The sequence below is a fragment of the Lutra lutra genome, chromosome 10 (assembly GCF_902655055.1).
Source record: "Lutra lutra chromosome 10, mLutLut1.2, whole genome shotgun sequence".
Taxonomy (NCBI): Eukaryota; Metazoa; Chordata; class Mammalia; order Carnivora; family Mustelidae; genus Lutra; species Lutra lutra.
The window spans coordinates 99468473-99488933 of record NC_062287.1 but is presented as its reverse complement, the minus strand read 5'-3'; the positions used below and the strand labels follow the sequence as shown (position 1 = coordinate 99488933).

General features: G+C 36.3%; 1 protein-coding gene and 1 non-coding gene across 2 annotated transcripts; both read right to left on the bottom strand.

Annotated features, from left to right (window-relative positions):
* Nucleotides 1-1290: 1290 nt before the first annotated feature.
* LOC125080296 (small nucleolar RNA SNORA18) lies at nt 1291-1417 on the bottom strand. The gene has a single exon (XR_007121318.1). It is a non-coding gene; the product is annotated as a small nucleolar RNA SNORA18 (small nucleolar RNA).
* A 3953-nt stretch (nt 1418-5370) lies between these two features.
* LOC125079019 (olfactory receptor 4C16-like) lies at nt 5371-6303 on the bottom strand. Its single transcript, XM_047692345.1, has one exon. The coding sequence runs from the start codon at nt 6301-6303 to the stop codon at nt 5371-5373; it is 933 nt and encodes a 310-aa protein (XP_047548301.1).
* Nucleotides 6304-20461: the final 14158 nt, after the last annotated feature.

The window sequence follows — 20461 nt, the reverse complement described above, 5'->3', positions numbered from 1 at the left end:
CAAATGATCAGTTAGAGGTCACCCAGGGCTTTCCAAAAGAGGGACTTCACTAGTGGGTCAGCCTGACTCTTCACCTAGTTGTGTCCCTGACATTGTGTTCACTGTAGATGAGAGGTCTTTGAAATGGATGCCCCAGCCATCAAAACTTAATGTTAGTACTTTAAATTATAATTTAAAAAAAGCCAGTACTCCTGGGTGGCTCAGTCAGTTAAGTGTCTGCCTTTGGCTCAGGTCATGATCCCAGGGTCCTGGAATCCAGCCCCCTCATAGGCTCCATGCTCAAGGGAAGTCTGCTTCTCCCTCTGCCCACAGCTCCTCTACTTGTGCTCTCTCTCTCTCTCTCACTTTCTCTCTCTCTCATAAATAAAATCTTTAAAAAAAAGGTGTAATTGTCAGGCACATACACTATTCCTAATAGGATCACATTGTGAAGATTAAGACTCCAAAATATTCTTTCCTTAGGGGACACAATTCAACTCCTAATATCAACTTTCAAGTCCTAAGTAAGTCTTTCATCTCAAAAGATTCTATGTTCAGACATATGTATTACATGTAGCAGTAAGCAAAATTATTTAAAGTCAGTACATTTTTACATAGGGAATCTCACATATTATTATTTTCATGGCCCACCAAGGTTGCCTTAGTTCCTCCAATGTTTGAATCAAAATTTATCTTCAAGATAGCCTTTTTAAATAGAATATCTGCTTTTTTAAAAACTGAAATAGCTTGTGTAAATTTATGGTGTACAACATGTTGATCTGATACATTATAATATTGTAGTATAATTGCCTTTAAGAAAAATAAAAATTTGCAAGCTGTGTTGAGACAGTATAGTATCAGTAAATAGAAGTTATACCATTCTGGAATGCATATGAGGAAGTGTTCAAGAGCACTTGTAATAAAGATGTTTCTAAGATACCAAGAAGAATAAAAATAAAGATTATATATATATATATATATATATATATATATATATATATATATATCCATCCCCCATGCTCAATCCTCAGTTGTCATGTCATTTCAATTCTTTCAGTTGGGCTTATTTTCTCTGAATATTTTATGTGAATGTGGACACACTGAAGACTTTCTGATGGGATAGTTTTCTGCCTAGAAACTTTGGGATCTAATTATTTCAAGCAAATTACATTAGGGCCCTTTGAATAAGAATTGAGTTTAAACCATATTCACTCCTAAACTAGCAAACCCAAGAATAATACAGACTTTGAAGATATGCCAATACATAAGATTAAAAAAAATGGACCATCATGTCTTTCATACTTTTGGCAGCTCTTTCTTATAGTTCCTTCCACAGACCTAACAAATTGTTCTGTGAGTAAAGCAAACAACATAATTATTCAATGAGGCAACTCCAATGATGTGGGTCTGCAGAAGGTTGATCAGGATAGATCTCAACTCCAAAATTCTATCTTTCCACACTGTGAAAAAACTCCTATCATTAAGTGTTCCACGAGGTCACAATTGTACATAGTGGCCATTGAATCCTACAATTCTCCAATGTATGATGTGTACTCATAGAGCAAGATTGGACATTCCTGCTTGGCCTTCCTTGTGACATGCATCTGGTTAGATGTTTGGAAGCAAAGAAGGGTGTGGGAGAAATCTCAGCAAGAAACCAAATATCATTGTCTGACAACTTGTTTAAATGAGGTAATCACAATGTGTCTAGGCAAGGGAAGACTGCTGTTGCCCTCTTTCAAGGGACAGGGAGATGCTTGTAACAGCTAAGAGGATGCATGATCATTTCTGAGTTCATAGTTCTCCTCTTACATATACAAAGGTATCTACTTTAGAAGTCAGACTCTTTCCTATCAAAACACTGACATAAGGAAAAAAAAAATCCTGGTGAGTTTCCACATTCCATTACCTTGGCAGTTCCACTCTCATTATCACAAAATTCTGAACCAGAATTAGATCATTATCTCTGTTGGCAAGAGACATGAAAACAGCAGTCATGGGAGCTCCATATCAGAAGCATTTCAGAAGATATTTTGAATAGAATGTCTCTGGGGAGGTACCTAAATGAGACCCAACATATGCCCCTTTTTATGTATGTCTTATCTTTAAATTGAAGAGGACTTAAACTAAGACACTACCAACTAGGATCTACAAAATGTGACCCTTGCAAGGAGAAAAGAAACAACTATGATCAATGATAAATTGCTTGAGATGGATAAATTCTGAATGGGAAAAAAAATTGATGTATGTATGTCACAAGTATTCATTGTGGAATTCATGACATTCCATTCCCACACAGAGAAATAGATGATCTTTTTTTCCCCCCAAGCTAAGTTCTTTTTTTTTTTTTTAATTTTTATTTTAAGTAGACTCTACACCCAACACAGGGTTTAAACTCACAAACCTGAGATCAAGAGTCATATGTACTGCTCACTGAGCCAGCCAGGTTCCCCTGAAACTAAGAAGTTCTAATATTCCTGGTATAATAAAGTGAATACAAAATTAGCAATTTTGATATAATTTAGTAATTTATAAATAAAAAATATGTTCCAAATAAACAAAAATACTCATATTAAACTTTCTGTACAACTAATAACACATGAAAAAATGTTCATCTTTAGCCATCAGGGAAATTCAAATCAAAACCACATTGAGATATCACCTTACACCAGTTAGAATGGCCAAAATAAACAAGACAGTAAACAACAAAGTGTTGGAGAGGATGTGGAAAAGGGGAACCCTCTTACACTCTTGGTGGGAATGCAAGCTGGTGCAGTGACTTTGGAAAACAGTGTGGAGATTCCTTAAGAAATAATATATGGTAGGATCTCTACATAACTGACACTATTCATTAACTCAGGATCAGAACAAGTGCACTGTGATGGAAAGAAAGTGTATAAACAATTTTTATTCTATAAAAAATGGGTCATCTCTACCCCAATGTTTATAGCAGCAATGGCCACAATTGCCAAACTGTGGAAAGAGCCAAGTTGCCCTTCAACAGACCAATGGATTATATATATATATATATATATATATATATATATATATATATATGGTTCATATATAAAATAGAATATTATGCCTCCATCAAAAATAATGAATACCCAATTTTTGTATCAGCATGGATGGGACTGGAGGAGATTATGCTAAGTGAAATAAGTCAAGCAGAGAGAGTCATTGATCATATGGTTTCACTTACTTGTGGAGCATAAGGAATAACATGGAGGACATTAGGAGCAGGAAAGGAAAAGTGAATTGGGGGAAATCAGAGGGAAAGATGAAGCATGAAAGACTGTGGACTCTGAGAAACAAACTGAGGGTTTTGGAGGGGAGGAGGATGGGGGTTTAGGTGAGTCCGGTAGTGGGTATTAAGGAGGGCACATATTACATGGAGCACTGTGTGTGGTACATAAATAATGAATATTGGAACACCGAAAAAAATAAAATTAAATTAAAAAAAATAAACAAATAAAAAATAGAGCTACCCTATGACCCTGCAATTGTACCACTGGGTATTTACCCCAAAGATACAGATGTAGTGAAAAGAAGGACCATCTGTACCCCAATGTTCATAGTAGCAATGGCCACACTTCCCAAACTGTGGAAAGAACCAAGATGCCCTTCAACAAATGAATGGATAAAGAATATATACAATGGAGTATTATGCCTCCATCAGAAAGGATGAATACCCAACTTTTGTATCAACATGGACGGGACTGGAAGAGATTATGCTGAGCGAAATAAGTCAAGCAAAGTCAATTATCATATGGTTTCACTTACTTGTGGAGTATAAGAAATAACATGGAGGACATTGGAAAATGGAGAGGAGAAGTGATTTGGTGGTAATTGGAGGGGGAGACAAACCATGAGAGACTGTGGACTCTGAGAAACAAAATGAGAGTTTTGGAGGGAAGAGGGGCTGAGGGGTGGGGTGAACCTGGTTGTGAGTGTTAAGAAGGGCATGTTTTGCATGGAACACTGGGTATGGTGCATAAACAATGAATTTTGGAACACTGAAAAAAATAAAAATGAATAAAATTTTTAAAAATACAAATAATAAAACAGGTTGAAATCAGAAAGATTCTTAGGAATCATATAATTCAATATTGCCATATTGATGAATGGTGGCAAAACGTGATATCCATCAACACTGCAAAAATACAGTTTTTAATTCAAATATCTTGGTGTCTCTGAAGTTACCCTCTTTTCTAGATCTTATTAAACTCACTAAGAGGGGCACCTGGGTGGCTCAGTGGATTATGCCTCTGCCTTTGGCTCGGGTCATGATCTCAGGGTCCTGGGATCGAGCCCCACACTGGGCTCTCTGCTCATCAGGGAGTTTGCTTCCCCCTCTCTCTCTCTGCCTCTCTGACTACTTGAGATCTCTCTTTCAAATAAATAAATAAAATCTTTAAAAAAACAATAAAACTCACTAAGATAATCCATATTTGCAATGTATTTGTTTCAAAGCCTAAAAAGTCCCCTCTGAGTTTTAATATTTTCAGTTATCATATTCAAATTCCCTATTTCAACCATTGGCTGCTTATATGTTTTACCTATAGCCCACATGAATATATCTACTTAATTTGGGACATGTATGCTACAATCATAATAACCCAAAAGTATAAATAAATTATTATAATTTGTATGACACAAGGAAAACTTAATGCTTCCCCCAAATTAGAAGTGATCACTGTAGAAGCAAAAAGTTTTTATAAAAAAAATACAAAGTGTACCAGTCCAACTATCAGAAACTTTCCAAGGTAAAAATATTCCATCAGAAAAATAAATATTCACATTATGTTCTGCCACTGTTCTAGAAGAATCTAAATAAATATAAGAAGAATTTGAAGTATGAACCCAAGAAATAAAAGGGAATTACCTAGCTAATAGAGTGTCCCGTAAAACATAAAGATTTTACAATTATTTGAAACTGGTGCTCTCTGCTCAGTCAACCAAGAACAACAACCAAGTTGAAGCTCCATGATCAGACATGATGTGACTGAAGTGTTTAATACAAAGGAAGTCATTTGAAGGAGGAAAAGCCTCCCAGGCTGTGGATATAAGTATATAAAACATTACTTGTAAACAGAGAACACCAGAATTCAATATGAAGAAGGGCAGGGAAAACACTGGGTCAAAACCACAGTGATACTAGGCAGGCAAGAGAGGCAGAGACACAGCAGTGAACATCAAAAGCATGTGTCTTGACATGGTGCTTTGTACCTGGTGCATGAAAATGACTCAACACTAACCAATGTACATGTTCATTCTTGAAGGAATGAATTCTCATGTCCCCTGATGATGTTAACACCACAATAAAAAGATAAGATTCTCAATGGGCTTCTAGGTGAATCTGAACTATGAAGAAAAATTTGAAACACCCATTTATCTTTTGTCATCTAAGATCAACTTCTTTCTCCATAACTTCCTCATGGCATCTTTCACTTCTGCATTCCTCAATGTGTAAATCAGAGGATTGATCAAAGGTATTCCAAGTGTATAAAACACAGCTATCATCTTATCCATGGGGAAGGTGGTTGCAGGGCGTGTGTATATAAATATGCAAGGACCAAAGAACAAGATGACCACAATGATGTGGGAGATGCAAGTGGAAAAGGCTTTTCTCCTCCCTTTAGCACTGTGGTTTCTCAGAGAATACAAGATAATAACATAGGAGCACATCAGCATGACAAAACTCACTGTACAAATGGCCCCACTATTGGACACCAACAGTAGGTTGATCACATAGGTATCTGCACAGGCAAGTTTCAACAAGGGCTGCAAGTCACAAAAATAGTGATCAATCACATTGGGACCACAGAAGGGTAAACTCAAGGTCAAAAAAAGCTGAGCTAAAGAATGCACACAGGACCCCACCCAGGCCATAGCCATCAGCACCGCACAGATCCTACGACTCATGATGGTTGTGTAGTGCAGAGGCTTACAGATGGCCACATAGCGGTCAGCAGCCATGAGGATAAGGATGAAGATCCCCAAGCAGCCAAAGAAATGTAGTGAAAAGACTTGTATCATGCACTCACTGAAAGAGATAGTGGTCTTCCTCAAAAGGGCATCCACAATCATTCTAGGGGCTATGCAAGTACAGAGGCAGCTGTCAGATAAGGATAGGTGGAAAAGGAAGAAGTACATTGGACTCCCAAGTGTCCGGCTGGTCTTGATAGTAGTAATAATCAGAAAGTTACCCAGCAACGTCCCCAAATAGAAAAGCAAGAAAGTGACAAACACTATTTTCTTTCTAACAGGATCCTGGGTTAAGCCAAGCAGAATGAACTCAGTCACATTATTATTCAGCTGCATGATTTCTTCAATTAGGAGACGCTTGAGTACAAATGTGTTGATCTGCAAAAAATAAAGGAATTAATTCATGGTGTGATGTGTGATTTTATGGACTATTTCCAGCAAACTAAATATTCCTCATCATTAATATTTTAGGAATGAGTTTCTACAAGTCACCTCAATAGTTTTTTTCCTTCATTTTTAATGATCAATTCTTAAGGTCATTATGAGTCTCAACAATCTTGTGAAGGTTAAATCTCCCTAGAGCACTCTTCGGATACAAACTTGTAGCATTTAAGTGATTCCAATTTGATGAATATAAGTTTAAAAGATATGGCTCCATTTTATTACTAATGTCATTATTTTTATGTATTTAACATATCTTTGGGCCCATGTTTTGATGGTGTATTAGTTGGCATTTTGGATATATTTGACTGCCCTTAGAGTTCAAGGTATAAATAAAAAATATCATACCTGATTTTCATCCTATAAAGAATGTCTTCTTTATGCATATGTTTATCAGCCTGTATTTATTATACATATTTAGGGAGAATATTTTTGTATATTTTATATATTATATACATACATTAAAAATATATAATTTTATAAATATGTAACATGCCCTCTTTAACTAAATATTTTCTCCGTGATATTATAGCTAGAAAAGAGGAGCAGGAAATACCTCACCTTCTAAATAATATGCTATTACCTTGATACACATTTATGATACTTAGTATTTGATAGACACTAATCAGATAAGTGAATGAATGTTCTTTGATAGTGGGTTATATCTCAAATATCTGCATTTCTAAATTTCTCCCTCCCATTTCTGTAAAACACTCCTTAGTGGACCCCAAATCCCTGAGTTTATGTATAAATGAAAAGAGGATATTATCGCTCAATAGCTCATGTTTTCACTAATCCAAATTTTAGTTTCAGCACTTTGGGTCTGAGGTCATTTGGGGAGATGTCACCAGATAGTTCATGTAGGACCAGATCATCATGATCATAATTCCCAGTAGGGTTTGTATTATCTAGGTACCCCAAATCCCACATCCTTGTAACAGAGCAGAGATTCAGAAGAGTGAGACAGATATAGTTTTAGACAAGAGGAAGAGTCAGAACTGACTTCATTCAGTTTGTTTTCTAACCTGGCAAAGTCAATGATCATCCAAGTTTCAAATTTCACTCCTTTCAAATGAAAATTTCCTTTTTCAAATTTTGGGAAAAAAATTACCACTGACTTTACTTCCAAAAACAAAATCTTTTCTCTAGATCTTACTTGTCAAGATGATGTTGAAAGGGCACTACCTGAAAGTAAAAATAAAACCTGAAATGTGATGGGGTGAAATGTAACTTGGAAGATTTACTTATCCCATTGTGTTCCTTCTCAAAGTCATCTATACCTTTGATATCTGTCTTGAAAGCTGCGAGTAGCCATAGCACAGATAAACTAAACAAACAGAAAATTTCCCTTATATATCTTCTCCTCTCCCTTGGTAAAGTTTCTTCTCCACAACATACTGGAACTGAACCTTATCTTCCTCAAAAGCAAAAACTACTCTTGGGAAAGTGTCTGTTGAGGTTATTTACCTCAGAATTCCATTGTTTTCTTTAATTTTCTTTGATAGTATAATCTTTGTCAAAGATTTTAAACTACAAAGAAATTAGTTGGTGTCTTAATCAATATAATAAGCTCATTATCTCCTTATTCATTTGAAAGCGTGATCCATCACAAAATATTTAAACTTGAAACTAGCACATGATTTTGACCACTTTTTTGAGTGTATGGTTTAGGTTTCTATGTTATCAACACTTTAGACTGTTCATTCCTAAAGTGAAGTTATATATAGATGTGGACATATATTTTTAAGATAATTTAACATAAATACATATGTTTTCATTAACTTGTTAGTAACTGTGAGTTCTCATCAAATATTTAATCCGTATCATTAATCAATAATCTTCATTCCTCCAACATTTCTACCTTCTTCATTTGTCCCTAAACTTCAGGATGCAATTCAAAGAACTTTCCTCTGGAGGCCTTCAGTATTTATGTTATGATAAAAAACAAACAAACAAAAAAACATTCTCACTCCTATTTTCCAATGTCATCCTTTATAGCCTTTCTTGTAAGATCATATATTGAATAGGAATTTTTGAAAACTATTTATTCTCAGGATTTTATTCTCCAAAGTTCCAACCACAACACCTTGTATCACATAGGTACTTAGTAGATCCTAATTAAATTTTCTCAATTGCTTCTTAAAATATATTTATCTGGTGGTTTTAGCAATATTCAGATTACAGAATACATCCACATCATTAATCCCCTGTGTCTCTCTATTATGTGTGGCAGACAGACAAACATTCTCCTAACTTATAAATCCAAGAAGTGAGCTGGATTTTTTTTAAAGATTATTTATTTATTTGACAGAGAGAGAGAGAGAGAGATCACAAGTAGGCAGAGAGGAAGAAGCAGGCTCCCTGCTGAGCAGAGAGCCCAATGTGGGGCTTGATCCCAGGACCCTGGGGTCATGACCTGAGTCGAAGGCAGAGGCTTAACCCACTGAGCCACCCAGGCGCCCCAATGAGCTGGATTTTAAACAATGTAGTAACATGGAGCAGAAAGAGCTCCATGAAGAGCATCACACAGCCATGTAAGATTTTGGGAACACTGACACCCATAAAAATCATCGTCTTAAACATTAGCATTTTCTACAAGACTCTTTAACCCACAAAGAATGCAAGGAGAGCCTTGGCATTTTTCTTATGTTCTTGTAACTGAGGCATGTTTTTGTCCAAATCTTAGTGCAGGACCACAGTCCATTTTTTTTTCAAGGACATGTTAACACTTTCGTCTGGTTCTCCATGAAATATGATATAAAAATGAGTTGCAATAACCTAGGGACAAATAGCCCTAGAATAATAACACATCTTCTAAAATGTATTGCTCTTACCTCAACTTTTCAAACAAGTGTAGCCAACTTTGGAATGTCTAAATCTGTCAGCACAGTAACAAGCAAACTACATGTTGGTTTTGGAGGTAACAGAGAAGAGCTGAAAGAAAAGCACACAGGAAAAAAAGTGGAGAATAGATGAGAGTGGAATAGAGTGTCAGGTGAATCATTCTATCCCATAAATCTGTCTTTCTGCAGCTGCCACAGTGCTTGCTGAAGGGCTTCCTTCAACTACCTAACCCTCCCTGATTGGTTACACTAAAATTCCACCTCTGGGAGAACCCCTATACTCATTTCTATGCAAAATCCACCTTCTCTGTGTGAAGGTTAATAAACTATCTCCAGATTCTTTATCCCTTAAAAACCCAAACTAAAGAAGGATTACAAAAGAAACCATCCCACATATATGGTGGCACTTTTCAATTTCATGATGTGGTGTTGCCTCCACATTGCCATGTTTCCTCCAAATTTCCATGAGAAACTGTTGTTCAGCAATCAGACTAAGTCTCAGATGTGGGTCAACTGCAAATTAAATTCTTACAATATTATTTTGGAAACATACAAAGAATAATAACTTCATGCTGTGATGTACCACTTTCTATTTATTTTTTAGATTTATTGATTTGTTTTAGAGAGAAAGAAAGAGAAAGCAGGGGGGAGTTGTAAGGCAGAGAAAGAGAATCTCAGGCAGACCTTGAGACCTTGACTACTGAGCATAGAGCTGGATGTGGCACTCAATCAGGGGCCCGGTATTATGACTAGAGCTGAAATCAAGAGTCAGATACTCAACCAGCTGAGCCACCAAGGAACCACACAACTTTCTATTTGAAACCGTCACTTGGAGATAAGAAAGTTAGCATTCTCACAAAGCTGTCAAAGTCACTGTTTCTATTGACCCTTTCTTCAGATTATCACCAGGCTTAAGTTCTTCTAATTTTAGTATCCATACTGAGAACCTATCCTCCTCCGCTACCTTATATGGAAAGCATTTGTGAACCTTACACATTCTACTATCTCAAGAAACTATAATAAACCTTACAACATGAAATCCATCCTTCCACCCCCATACAACAATAGAAAGCCACAGAAAGATTTTCACTTACCTGGTACTCATAAAATATTTGCTGAGTGCAAAAGTTTATTTTACCCCAAAGCTTACATTTCTTTTTATTTCTTTACTATATAAACTGTAAACTTTTGAAAAAATATTATTTTTTTCGTGTTCCCTTCTCAGAAGATATGGGAGCAATAGTCACAAGACATATGGAAATACATTTTAAATATATTGGATTATTTTATAATGATGCCTCTCTGAGTACAAAGGTGTAAGCAACCTGTCCCTTACCTGTTAGAACACCATAAATTAGTGCCAAACATTTCCATCCCTTTTTGAAATCGGCCTTCCCATGGAACACAGAAAAAAAAATGCCTTTTTCTGCATCCTGGAGGGAATATTTTAAGACATAATGATATAAAATATTAGCACCTTAGAGAATATCATTCCCTAAAGTTTTCTCTTCTTTATTAATCAGAAACATCCCAGATGTTGTAATATGTTTAACTTTTGGTTCTAACACACTAGAATAAGATAACCCTCTTCAGACTCAGGTTTGGTGGTTCTTGGTCCTTTGCTGGTATTTGGGACCTTTGGATGACCAAAGATACAGGAGAAAAAGGAAAATACAGATGCTTGAGGGCATGAAGAAGGAAAAACAGTGTCTTTGGCAAAAGAGGATGTGGTTCTCCGAGAAACTACTCTGATCCCTGCCCAGTGCCCTAAGTTAATATCTATGCTTTCGGTGACAAGCTTCTCTAGCTCTTCTAATTTATTTGCAAGAACAATCCAGGGAAAGCAGTATAGTATTCCAAAACCAGAGGTTCTGTTTTCTGTGTTATAGCTGAGCCAACCCCCAAAGAACCACAGATTTGTAGCAAGTGATCTAAAGATTAGTATGCGTACTGAATATATATCCTCATATTTTACAAATCCACTTCCATTTGTTTTGTCAACTAATATTAGTAAAGACACTTGTTAAGGAATTCATTTTATTGAAATAATTTTATTACACCAATATTTATTAAATGCCTTTTATAAACTCTTTATCACTTTCTATAAGTTATATCATTTCATTCACATAAATACTCCATGAAGTAGGTGTTAAAAATGACATTTCATATGAAAAAACAAAACAAAACAAACACTAAAACTCATGAAAGTTAAGCAGTTTGTCAGGTTATAGGTTTAGTAAGTTCAGAGTGGAGATCTGTGTTTATGATTCTCTTTTTTCTTCTTTTTTTTGTAAGACTTTATTTATTTGACAGATAGAGATCACAACTAGGCAGAGAGGCAGGCAGAGAGAGGATGAAGCAGGCTCCCTGCTGAGCAGAGAGCCCAATGTGGGGTTCAATCCCAAGAGAATGGGATCATGACCTGAGCCTAAGGCAGAGGCTAAACCACTGAGCCACAATGTGGCCCTGATTCTCTTTTTCCATAGGTTTTCCTCATTCCTCACATTTTCCTGACACCAGCCTAAACTCAAAACCAGGAAGGACTGGAAAATGATAATGAAGGAAGTTTCTAATGGCTAGCAATGGTATCTCAGGTTGAGGAGTTCAGAATTAATAGTAAAGCAATGAGAATAGCTTGAAACACAGTTAGGTAGTCAAGGAATATATGCGTGAAAATCTTCAGTAGGCACTTGAATTTTTTTTTTTAAGTATGAAATTCAAGTTAGAACTGTAGGACTAGATTTTTATATGACTACTTATAAATGATAGTTTAAATCAAGAAATTGGCTAAGGTCACTCCATACCTCCTGTGCCCTGGAAATATCAGGTGGGTAGTGTGGAGAAGTGAGCCAACAACAAAATGCAGGGTTACATCAACATTTAAAAGAATACCTGAAGACTCTTAAGAAGCATGAATGGATAAAGAAGATATGGTCCGTATATGCAGTGGAATATCATGCCTCCATCAGAAAGAATGTATACCCAACTTTTGTAACAACATGGACTGGAATGGGGGCGGTTATGCTGAGTGAAAGAAGTCAAGCAGAGAGAGTCAATTGTAATATGATTTCATGTACTTGTGGAGCTTAAGGTATAACATGGAGGACATTAGGAGAAGGAAAGGTTAAGTGAATTGGGGGAAATCAGAGTGGGACATGAAGCATGAGAGACTGTGGACTCTGAAAAACAAACTGAGGGTTTAGGAGGGAATAGAGGTGGGGCGATAGGTGAGCCTGCTAGTGGGTGTTAAGGAGGGCAGGTATTGCATGGAGCACTGGGTATAGTGCATAAACAATGAATCTTGGAACACTGAAAAAGAAAATTATAAAAAAATAAATTAAAAAGGAGAAGCACACTCAAAGAATCATGAGTCAAATCACAAGAGGACAGTGATTTGCAACCCAAAGGAGTAGACTTTCAAAAGGACTAAATTTTCTGTGTAAGAAGGCCACCTGGGCATTAGTGCCTAAAACTCAGATGCATACAAATTATGATTGAAATGATCTGTTACTGGGAAATTAAAAATAGGAAAGATTTGCAGGTGAATCAGAAACCAAGAATTCCAATTTTACTCCTCAAATCTTCACAAGTTCCATAAACTTTATGGAGGTGTAATATTCCATAATATTCCATAAACTTTAAATACTCATTGAGGTTGGGAATTACCACTGTCTTATTATCCACCATATCTACTAGTAAGCATTTACAAAAAGCAGTTCAGGGGCGCCTGGGTGGCTCAGTCATTAAGCCTCTGCCTTCACCTCAAGTCATAATCCCAGGGTCCTGGGAACTAGCACGACATTGGGCTCTCTGCTCAGTGGGAACCCTGCTTCTCCCTCTCCCACTCTGCCTGCCTGTATCCCCTATCTTGATGTGTCTCTCTCTGTCAAATAAATAAATAAAATCTATTTTAAAAATTATCTTTAAAAATAAAAGCAGTCCATATTATGCATTAAGCTATTCATCGGTTACTAAATGAATGAACTGAATGAATTAATTAGACAAGTAAACCAAGCTGAAAAAAGTTTTGAGTGGGGGAACATGGGGAACTCATTTGCTTAAGCATCTGCCTTGGGCCCAGGTCACGGTCCCAACGTCCTGGGATCGAGTCCCAAATCAGGCTCCCTGTTCAGTGGGGACCCTGCTTCTCCCACTGCCTGTGCCTCTGCCTCTCTCTCTCTCTCTGTCTTTCATGAAAAAATAAATAAAATCTTAAAAAATGATGTTAGCCATAATTTATAATTACTCCTTAATAATTACCCATATGATGGCAGATGGAATAAGTTGAAGAGATTATTTCTGAATTAATCTAAAACTACTAATTTAGAAAGAGCAGATTGAAGTGAGGTCTGGTTTGGGGACACAACTAATAGTCCTCTAGGAGTCCCTTCAGTGATGGGCCTCAATTGCAGCTAGGGTCAATAGCACTGAGACACTGAATCCCACTAAACATCAAATAAGACCTTGAAATGTCAGGTTGTCCTCATAATACAGTGTGATATTTTTCATGAAGTGCTGTAGAATGTATCATCAATAAGGAGAATCTTTGGTGGGCATGTGCTGTTTTGATGAAACATCTCCAACACTTCAGCAGATACACCATACCTGCCTCAGGAAGAGGCTAAAGATGTGCTATAAAACTTGTCTTAGTGCGCCCTGTTTGATTTTTCCTGAAAGGATTTGTCTTCCTTCTTTGAGTGAACCTTGATTTTCCTCTGAAGACCCACAGATCCTCCATTTTCAGTATGAGTTAAGAGTAGCATTTTCCCCATGGGTGCGACTATGACTTCTCTGTGGCCAATCAGAAAGCACTTCCCCCAACCCTGTTTAATGATCAGGTCAGAGATCTATTAGCAAATGAGATGCAAACTCAAAATTTTTCCTTGGACTCTTGAAAAAAGTTATTATTTTATTCCTAATAGAGTTTCTGCAGTAGAGACCCAGAAATCTTAAGGTCTTGCCATAAGGGAGAGAGCCTGATCTAAAATGGAGTGAGCCCAAAAGGAAGCAGAGCCAGAAAAAAAGTAGAAAAAACCCATTTATCAAAAATCTTTAACTCTATATTTTGCACATTTCCAACTATTTTACCATATTTTATTTTATTCCTTTTATACAACTGTTATTTGCATTCATTTAAAAAGTATAATGAATATTTGTAAAGTTAACTTTTTCCCAAGAACTAAAATATTACCAATAGTTAAATCTAATTAACCCCTTCCCTATCTTGTCCCCTGCTTCATCTTAAAGGTAGCTAATATCCTGACTTTTGAATCTATGTCTACCTTGTTTCCTGAAAATAAAGCATCTTAATATATTGTTCAGTTTCTTCCAGTTGTGAATTTTAAAGAATATAGCAGACTATATGCAGAATTCTAGGAATTGCCTTTATCGTTCATTCAACATTACGTATGTTACCAAGTTTCATATTGGTTTGTGAATACAGCTGTAGGCTCATTTTTACTGTCATAACATACCCTCTTGTATGATTATTTCAAAATATATTGAAGTATTATCCTGTCAATGAATATTTGATTATGATAAACAATAACTACGAGTGTAATTGGTAGGTTGAAGGATGTGGCAATACAGCTTTATAAAATAGTATCATAAATTTCCACAAGGGGTCCAGGAAATGCAATTGAACTATGTCCCCAAAAGGAAGAGACCAGAATATTTATAAACAGATCTAATACCTCTAATTGCTGAAGAAGAATTATGTTTAAATAATGTTCTATTTTGTTGTTTTAATGAAAAACATGGATAAATTTATAATCCACAAAACAATCTGGATCCATATTTCTCGCTGTCAATTTAAAAATGTCAATTGTTAGCAATGTTATGGGACAGATGGCATCAAATCTTGTGGAGAACACAGCATATGTATAAAATTGCCAAATCACTAACTTGTACACCTGAAATTAACTGTTGTGTCAATTAGACTCAAATTTAAAAATTGCCAATGCTTACCACCTTTACCTGTGTCATATCTAGAATAAGATTTTTGAGCACTAAAATAAACTGATGTGCTATGAAAGGAAAAGAGTTTTTATGAAGCAGAATAAATTTCCCTTACTTATTAGGTAATATTAAAATATGTGATCTAACACTTTCTTGTTAAAATACTTCTCAATTTTGTTCACAATAAAAATTTCCAGAGATTAAAAAAAAAAAAATATGTGATCTACAAAGTTAGGTTTGAGGCATATGATTACACTTTTGTTTCCAAGAACCATATGCATAAAAATATTTCCATCTACTCCTAAATACCTATATTAATTAAAGATAACTTGCAGATGTTAGGAGAAGCATGGTAATGAATTAGAGAATTGCATGATACAATAAGTTCCTTATGCCCTAGAATATTGCCTGGGCTCAAAAGCCTGATCCAGAAGAATAAGGTCTTATGTTTGGAAAATGTTAATGAAATGCATCATCTTTATTGTCTTATTGATAGTTTACAAACCTCTATATACATAGATGAACTTCCAGAACCTTCAGTCTTAAGTGGACCCAGTACTTTTTAAGAGACTTGTCTTCAGAACTTCTTAAATAGCTTCATAAAAGTGAAGAACTCAAAAAGATAGCCTAACCAAAATAGATTTACCTTCATCCTATTTCATAATTTAAATACCCAATTTAGAAGAAGTAATGGAGAGAGCTGAATTGATACATAGAGGATCTTTAGGACAGTAAAAACAATCTATATGACACTATAATGAGGGATACATGTCATTATTATACATTTGTCTAAACCCACAGAATGTACAACAGCAAAAGTGAACCCTAAGGTGAACTATGGACCATGGGTGATTATGATATGTCAGTGTAAGTTCAAATGCAACAAACATATGACTCTGGTAGGGGATGTTAATAATGAGGAGGCTGTGCATGTGTGGGGGCAGTCAGTACATCGGAAATTTTTCTGCCTTCCTCTCAATTTTTCTGTGCACATAAAAGTACTTAATAAAAGGATTTACTACCTGATGTATAGACTTTTACACACATATGTCAGGCTTTTTTCTGGGGTCATAATCTATCCTGAAGCTATGACAATGATGTATTCCTTAGTTCAGCCTTACTCTTGGAACTCCAACCCCTGCCTTTGGCTCATGATGCAGGAAAGGAAAAAGTGGATTCCCTGAGGTACACAGCAAACTGTGGTCAATAAGTCCTTCCAACATGGTCTCCTGGTCTCCAAGGCTGATGCAATCCTTTAATTATCAGAATGTGTGATGACAAAACCACTACCACACTAACAGGAACTTTTGTTTTCCCACTCACCAGGGACAACTTCTTCCAGCAGCCAATGGTTTCTTAGCAAGAAGCTTCAGAGCTAAATTCTACTATTGAGCTACAGAAAAATGCTCCTACAGGCAGGCCCCAATTCTCCCAACATAATGAATGATTTTCTAAAGACATTACATCAGGTCCTGAATGATATCTTTGTATTTCTGTCTCCAGTGCCCTGCTCAGTCATGAACTGCAACCGAGGTCTCTAATCCTTCTCCCTAACCATGAACTCAAGCCAACTCCCTGCATTTACATGGAACATCTTCCTGAGATCACTCTTCTCCTGCTTCCTGTCACTGACAGTTGGCACAGAGCCATCTACACATTCAAGTCTTGTGTGATCCATTGAAGTGCCCACTGTTGACACACATGACACCTACTGTGTACCTTGATAATATGTAAATGATTTTTCCTCAAATTTGTAAAATATTTTATATAGGGATGCTCTGAAGCTCAGCTTCAACCTTGGCATTCATCCAAAATAATTTATCAGTTGAGACCTCAGCATTTGAAAGACTAAAGAGAAAAAGGGCTACATCATTGTCATTTCTGTTGTCTCTGCTCTTCAGGAATATGACTTTATAGGTTACTTCTGTGTCCAATCTGCCTAATGGTACAGTTACATATTAGTCATGGCATTCAAATTCACTACTGATATATGAATATTTACTTTCAAATATTGATGAATATTCTAAGTGTGACTTGGAGAAAATACCTCTTTGTTTGTTTGTTTGTTTTCACTTTGGTTTCTTGTGAATTTGAAATATTTTGGATATGATTTGGATCATAATTCTTATAATACCAATAATTAGAATACTAACCTCTTTCCATGATGTGAACATGCACAGGATAGCCACAACTGCAACAGACAGCAAATCACTTCAGGAACAGGCAACAAACAATAGGGTCACAAAACAAATGAAATTGCACAATTTTTTTCCCATTTTTTAAAAAAAAATTAACCCCTTGTTAATAAAGAAAAGATTCTTATTTTTGACTCTTACCTCAAACTAATTAGCAAATTTATCTAATGGCACTAGCAGGGTCTTGCAATATTTGAATTATAATATTTACTTTGAAAATGTTTTAATCTCTTAAAGAATGAAATTTATCTTTTAAAAATATTTTTACTTTTTGTTTGATTTGGACATTTGTAGGGAATGATGACCACTGAAAAGGATCTTGATGAATTCCTCCAGTGAGATATTGAAGAAAGTTTCTAGCATATGGCAGAAAGGAAAAAGAAAAGAAAGAAAGATTAAGATGCAGGATACTGGGTCAAGTTAGAAACACAGTATTTGAAAGGAAGGAAAATCAGCTTTTTTGGAAACCATCTGGGGATGGTAAATGCTCTAGGTATCACTTCTGATGCCCACAAAGATCTCCAAAAATGACCTTTCCACCTTGCTTCCCCATAAAGCATGCTACCACAGAAAATGACCTCTGGTTCCCAGCTATAGAAAGAAGATTGAAGAATTAACAAATGCTAAAATTTCTATTCTTCTGTGTTTTGATAAAATTTGAGCATAAACATTATAATTAACAGTAAAATTATCAAACACACTGGATCCTGGGAAGTTGAGCTCTACTGTGAAGTTAAGGCTGGACTTTCTCAATCCTTTGTGTCTTTCCACAAATACTCCTAAAACCAGAAGAGGTTCCCAAAATATAAAGCACAGCTCCTTCTCTTCCCTTCATTGTAAGAAAATTACCTCTTTTACTCTCCCTTTCCCCCCACCCCTTTCTCACTTCTCTTCTATCCTTAACTGCCCCCCTCTACTTAATCTTGTTAGGAAAGTTTCTCACTTCCTTCTGCCCTTGCATCATTATTAGAAAAACCTTCTCTACCATAAAGCTGCAACACACTTTTGCCATCGTTTTCTTTATTACATGGATAAATATTTTCTATTTAAATTGTTAACTATTTTTATTTCCCATGGTATAAAGAATATTGTTCCAGTTAACTACACACGTATTGTCTTAGCAACTTTTTTGAATCATTTATTTTCCAAATAATTTAAATATCACAATAATCTTTTCCAAAATCTTATACCTATTATGTTCTATTTCAGAGATGTGTGTTCAGCTTCCACAATATCTTTATTCCATAGCTAATATCACATACTTGTAATTATTTGTAACTGTGTACTGTATTTTTTTAAATTTATTTTATTTTTTATTAACATATAATGTATTATTAGCCCCAGGGTTGCAGGTCTGTGAATCACCAGGTTTACACACTTCACAGCACTCACCATAGCACATACCTTCCCCAATGTCCATAACCCCACCACCCTCTCCCTACCCCCCTCCCCCCAGCAACCTTCAGTTGATTTTGTGAGATTAAGAGTCTCTTATGTTTTGTCTCCCTCCCGATCCCATCTTGTTTCATTTATTCTTTTCCTACCCCACAAACCCCCCATGTTGCCTCTCTACTTCCTCATATCAGGGAGCTCATATGATAATAGTCTTTCTCTGATTGACTTATTATGCTAAGCATAATACCCTCTAGTACCATCCACATCGCCATGAATGGCAAGTTTTCATTTCTTTTGATGCCTGCATAGTATTCCATTTTATATATATACCATATCTTCTTAGTCCATTCATCTGTTGATGGACATCTAGATTCTTTCCATAGTTTGGCTATTGTGGATTTTGCTGCTATAAACATTTGGGTGCATGTGCCCCTTCGTATCACTACATTTGTATCTTTAGGTTAAATGCCTAGTAGTGTGATTCCTGGGTCATAGGGTAGCTCTATTTTCAACTTTTTGAGGAACCTCCATACTGTTTTCCAGAGTGGTTGCACCAGCTTCCATTCCCACCAAGAGTGTTGGAGGGTTCCCCTTTCTCTGCATCATTGCCAGCACCTGTCATTTCCTGACTTGTTAATTGTAGCTATTCTGACTGGTGTGAGGTGGTATCTCATTGTGGTTTTCATTTGTATTTCCCTGATGCCGAGTGATGTGGAGCACTCTTTCATGTGTCTGTTAGCCATCTGGATGTCTTCTTTGCAGAAATATCTGATCATGTCCTCTGCCCATTTCTTGATTGGATTATTTGTTCTTTAGGTGTTGAGTTTGATGAGTTCTTTATATATTTTGGATACTAACCCTTTCTTTGATATGCCGTTTGCAAATATCTTCTCCCATTCTGTCAGTTGTCTTTTGCTTTTGTTAAATGTTTCCTTTTCTGTGCAAAAGCTTTTGATCTTGATGAAGTCCGAATAGTTCATTTTTGGCCTTGCTTCCCTTGCCTTTGGTGGTGTTCCTAGGAAGAAGTTGCTGCAGCTGAGGTTGAAGCAGTTGCTGCCTGTGTTCTCCTCAATTGATGTATTCCTCTCTCACATTGAGGTCCTTCGTCCATTTTGAGTCTATTTTCATGTGTGGTGTATGGAAATAGTCCAGTTGCATTTTTCTGCATGTGACTGTCCAATTTGCCCAACACCATTTGTTGAAGAGGCTGTCTTTTTTCAATTGGACATTCTTCCAGCTTTGTCAAAGATTATTTGACCATAGAGTTGAGGGTCAATTTCTGGGTTCTTTCTTACTTTTTTTTTTTTAAGATTTTATTTGTTTATTTGACAAAGACAGAGATCACAAGTATGCAGAGAGAGGGAGAAGGGGAAGCAGGTTCCCTACTGAGCAGAGAGATTGATCCCAGTACCCTAAGATCACAAACTGAGCTGAATCAGAGGCTTCACCTACTGAGCCACCCAGGTGCTCCTGGGTTCTCTACTCTGTTCCATTGATCTATGTGTCTGTTTTTGTGCCAGTACCATACTGTCTTGATGATGACAGCTCTGTAATAGAGCTTGAAGTATGGAATTGTGATGCCACCAACTTTGGCTTTCTTTTTCAATATTCCTCTGGCTATTTGAGATCTTTTCTGGTTCTATATAAATTTTAGGGTTATTT

Excerpts from the sequence above, each read along its gene's own strand:
- LOC125079019 (XM_047692345.1), bottom strand. The coding sequence starts at position 6,303 with ATGCAGCTGAATAATAATGTGACTGAGTTCATTCTGCTTGGCTTAACC.